At 40.4% G+C, this 5,050-nt stretch overlaps 1 protein-coding gene across 2 annotated transcripts in view; it reads left to right on the top strand.

Moving 5' to 3' along the window:
• Ube2q2 (ubiquitin conjugating enzyme E2 Q2) overlaps positions 1–3,278 on the top strand; it is a 71,478-nt gene extending 68,200 nt beyond the window's left edge. For both annotated transcript variants that reach the window (XM_008823418.3, XM_008823416.3), the window contains one exon: positions 1,711–3,278. In XM_008823418.3, the coding sequence (XP_008821640.1) occupies positions 1,711–1,742 (32 nt within the window). In that variant the 3' untranslated portion in view covers positions 1,743–3,278. The remainder of the gene's footprint in view (positions 1–1,710) is intronic.
• Positions 3,279–5,050: the final 1,772 nt, after the last annotated feature.

Consider the following 5,050-nt stretch of genomic DNA (forward strand, 5'->3'; position numbering starts at 1 on the left):
TAAATGTTCTTGATTTTGCTAGAAATGTGTTAGTTGGGCTGGGGAGTTGACCATGCAAGCATAAGGGCCTGAGTTCCAATCCCAGCTTGCACATAAAAAGCTGGGCGTGGCAGTGCATGCCTGTAATCCCAGCTCTGAGGAGGCAGATGCAGGAGGGCCCCTGGGGTTCACTGGCCAGCTTGTTTAGCTGAATTGGCTAGCTCCATGTTCAGTGGGAGAGTCTGTCTCAAAAAAGGTGGAGAATGAGGAAGACACACAATGTTGACCTTTGCCTCCCCCCACAGTAGTTTATAAGATTTATGTCTTACACTCAATTTTATTTTAATGACACAGCTAACTTGTCTCTTATGTAGTGATTCCTTCTAGAAATACTACTGAAAACCAAATTTTCAAGCTTAAGTTATAAAATAGGAGGATAAGACCAGGTTTTCTTAATAATCATTTCTAGTACATCAAGTGAGTAGATCAAGGAAACCTATCTATATCAGAACTCTTGTGACTGCTCTACAAATCCTGGTATATTTATTCTGTTCTAGTGCCAACTTTATAACAAACATTCCTTAATATGATTTGTCTTTCTGTTAAGAGCTTAGATTTTTGTAGTGTCTGGGCAATAGTCACATTTTTTTTTTCTCCATTTCTTTCTTAAACATTACAGTTGGGATTCACAGATGTTTCTAGAAATGGTATATTTGAAAGTTAGTGTATGTGAGCCTCACAGTGATGAAAGCAGATTAAGAATCAGTAGAGATTGATTCTCATATTCAAAGTTTGTATCTTTTTATTTTAAATTGGTAGATAAGACTGTACGTTTGCCATATATAGCTTGATATTTGGATACACAGGCACACACATGTACACATTATTGATTTACTCACTCTGATTAACAGTTGTACTGCCTCACATAGCTAGAATTTCTTTTGATGAGAACACTTTTTACTTGATTGACAACCCAAATTCTTTTTATTCTAACTGCCAGGATTTTATTTGGGGGATATTTTCAGTGAGGTTTGTTTTCAAATACAAAACTGAAAAGGAAACAATATGTACCCTATACTGCCTGTCCTACTTACTTTCTATTGCTGTGATAAAACACTGGGGCCAAAAAGAACTTGGGGAGAAAAGGGTTCATTTCACCTTACAGCTCACAGTTCATCACGAGGGGATTCCAGAGGGGATCCTGGGCAGGAACTCAAGGCAAGAACGTGGAAGCGGGAACTGAAGCACAGAGAAATGCTCGCTCCTCTGGTCAGTGCTCAGCCTGCTTTCTTAAACAACCCAGGTCCACCTGTCCAGAGGTGGCAGTGCCCACAATGGGCTGGGCCCTCTTGCATCACTCAACAGTCATGAAAATGCCTCACAGACATGCCCACAGGCCAGTCCACTAGAGGAAATGTCCCAGCTGAGGTTCCTTCTTCCAAGCTGTGTTAAGTTTACAACTGAAGTTCTCCAGGACAATTGACCATTTGTCCATTCAACACACACTGTTGTTACTAGCTAGGACTACCATTAATATTTAGATATCGAAAACTCAGTGCACTTTATTCATAGAATATAATTTGATATCGTGAACATCAAAATGCTGTGTTGATAACCTAATGCAAGTTTACTTTTTCACAGGCTATATTTAATAATAAATGTTTGCTTTCCTAGTTGATTCAAGGATTGAAATGAAGTATTTTAACGTTTTTCCCCCCCATTTTATTTCAGGCTGGTATACTCCTCCAAAGGAAGATGGTTAAATATGTTGACATATGTCTGGACCAATGTTGCTTTAAAGAAAATCGTTCCAACGTGCAGACATAAGCTTTGAGTGCCCCTATAACAGCAGTACCGAAGACGTTAGCTAATAGAACCAGTATAAGTTACATCTTTTCATTTTGCTCACTTTAGGAACCGGACTGAGCAGTGGGGCCTTTACTGTATTTTTCTGATAAATACACATACTGGCCACTCTTTATCACCTCTTCTTGAAAAGTGAAGTCTTTTAAGCAGGGAAGTCAGCATCAGTTTACTGCAGTTGTGATTTTACAGTAACCTTCCTAAATTTGAGCCTATGGGGTATGAAGTTTTGCGTAATTTTGTTCCTTTTAGAGCCAATAAAATTTTAATTGATGGTCAATACTGGTTTAGAAATTTTAGGTCTTCTAAACCATAGCTTTTCAGGTCTGAAACCATTTATTGCCAAAATTATAACAAAAAACCTATTCATTAAATTATTACACTGTTTTTTATGGCTGTGTGAAGGTTTGAACTGTTTCCTGAAGCTATGTTCTTAATTGGATTGTACTAGTCAAAGGAAGACAGTGCCATGGAAGGCTTGTGAGCGGTAATCCCACTAGGGCAGCAGCCTTGCTCCACCAAATCTGCTTCTTGTTGGTTCAACAGTTCTTAATGAAGAAGAGCCACAGTATAGAGCTTGAAGTTATTTAAAGTACTAAGTCATTTTATCTTTCCATTTTATTAACGGGGTGTTGCAATTGTTTGTAAACTAATAAACTTACAAAGTGATTGGCATGAAGATAGACTTCTTCAGCAAAAGCTACACTTTAAGTACAAAAGACACCTAATTTGGAGACCCTTAAATTATTTCTCACAGTCCTAACAGTGGCTTTTCCATCAAAAGAGACTAATAGGAACTCTGAATATGTGAATTCTTTTATAAAACTTGATACAAATCTGTCTACTCTCCATTTTTTATTGCCTTATCTGAATCAATCCTCTTTGGTTGGTAGTAGTTTTTCGTTTTATAAACCCAAGTTTGATTTAAAAATAAATTCTAGTTATTAAGCACTTTTAAAAAGAGACCCAGAAGCACAGTTTCTGCACAAACCAGGTACAAAGTTGAAAGGTGTTACCTATACATTCACTTTGAGAATCTTTTTTTTTTTTGATTGTGTAAACTACATTCAAGAGACTTGGCACTTCTGCATTTTGTGTTTAATTTCTCTAGATTCTGTTGGGTCAGAGAGCAGTAAAGATGTTCTGGCATTCTTGCTCACTTTGTTAACTTTACATGAAGTTCTGATTGCCAGTTGCTCAGATAACAAGTGACTAGGCAGAATTCTTTAAAGCATTAAAGTTCCTTAAGCCTAAGGTGAGATCTTGAATACATTATTGAATTCTTTAATATCCTAATGGCTAGCAGATTGACAGCTGCACATTTGGCATGCTTTGTTTATTTGGATTTTATTTTTCATTGCAGATTTATTTGGCAATGTACAGTAAGTTTTGTAAACTTGCATCAAGTTTATGAATAAAGAACCATTTAAAACTTACTTTGTCACCTTTCCCTCAAGAGAATGCTATATTCAGATGTCTGTAGCTCCATTGAGTTTCTAAAGTAGGGTATTTAAGGAGGGATGGGGTGTTGGGAGGCTTCAGAGGCAGAGATGCAGATCTAAGGAGCTAGAGAACCTAGAAATGTATGACCATGCCTGGTATGCTCAGGTGTTTGTTTCCCTCACATCCACATTCATTCTAGTGCTTTTTTTTTCTTTTGAGACCAGGTCTCTGTAGCCTAGACTGGCTATGAACTTGTTGCATGAGTCATCACACCTGGCTCAAGTTCAAGTGCTATTTTAATTGATGTCCCTAGTTTCCTCAGTACACCAGTATGCTCCCTCCCCTTTTACCCAGGGACTCTAGGGGCTGTATATTTGGGTGTTCTACTTTATTGAGATTTTTTTCCATGCCAGTTTAATCTTTGGTTTGTTATGTCTGGATGTGCAGTTACGTTCAGAAATATGACAGCGGCCTTCTCTGAAGGTCTCCTTAGGTGCGGAAATCTTTACAAGCCCCGCCCCCAACTGCCCCTCACTTTTGCCTAATGCTCACCTCTAAGCCAGTGGCTGGTGAGAAGAATGAGACCATGATAAGTTTGGATCAGTAGTTCTCTAAGTAGACGTTCCAGAATCTTGGAGACCTTTGTGACCTTTTGAGGATTTTTTGTTTAAGGTATTAAAAAAAACATTTACAGTTTTCACATTCTCATGAGTATACAGTGGAATTTCCCAGAGACAACAAGGCATGTGATCCTTCAACAGACTGAATTTAGAAGCAGATTTAAGAATTCTTGTTTACTATTAAGTCATTAAGATTCCCAGAGTGGGGGCTTGAGAGATGGCTCAGCGGTTAAGAGCACGGGCTGCTCTTGCAGAGGACCTATATTCGGTTCCCTGCACCCACATGGTGGCTCACAGTTGTACCTAACTCCAGTTCCAGGGGATCTGACCCCTCTTCTGACCTCCGTAGGCATTTCAAGAGATTCTTGTAGTGTAAAGTGGCACTTTACTACTGGGAGAAGGAAGATCTGAGAGTTTTCTCCATAAAAGCTTAATTTACTAATGTGTATACATTTTCAATTTAAAAATACTATTTTGGAGACCTGGAGCCCAGGAGGTCCTGAGCTTTCAAAACTCCAGTGTTAACCACTTGCGTGCTGGGGTTACAAACATGCGCCACCACGCCCGACTTTTAAAACGTTTGTATTTGGTAAATTTAACAGTGTAAAGGGTCCTGAAGCCAAAACTGGTTGGGTTTAGTTTTTACCCGAGAGCTGGGGTTAAAAGGACTTGCTTAATCCGGAAGCACCTGAGGGAGTGTGAGGGCGGGGAAGATGCTGCAGCGGTGCTTCAGTTCTTTTGAGGGTTCTTGAAGTAGCATAGGAACCACCAGAGGTTAGGCCTTGTCCCCTGCGATTCAGTAGCCCCGGGATAAAGAGCAAACAGGATCCAAAACGAATAGGCTGCCACTGTCGGGACCAGTGCCTGGTTTGGGGTGTGCTTTTGTAGTAATAAGTCTCCAAAGAATGGCAAGTGCTTTTTATGCCATTTTGTATCACTGGATGACCTACTTAAAAGACCCCGTTCTAATGTCGGGCTCAACGCTTCTTGGCGCTGGGACTTCAAAAGGCCGGTAGGTAGAACCCATTCCCTGCTTCCGAGGAACCTCCCAACTAGAGGAAGGCGCGTAGGTGCGAAGCGGCCAGCGCCGGGAGTCCTCTCCAGCCGGCGGGCGCTGAGTGCCGCGCCGGAAGCCGGCCCCCGGA

This window comes from Nannospalax galili, unplaced genomic scaffold (genome assembly GCF_000622305.1).
Source record: "Nannospalax galili isolate Female #2095 unplaced genomic scaffold, S.galili_v1.0 scaffold28, whole genome shotgun sequence".
NCBI classification, from domain to species: Eukaryota; Metazoa; Chordata; class Mammalia; order Rodentia; family Spalacidae; genus Nannospalax; species Nannospalax galili.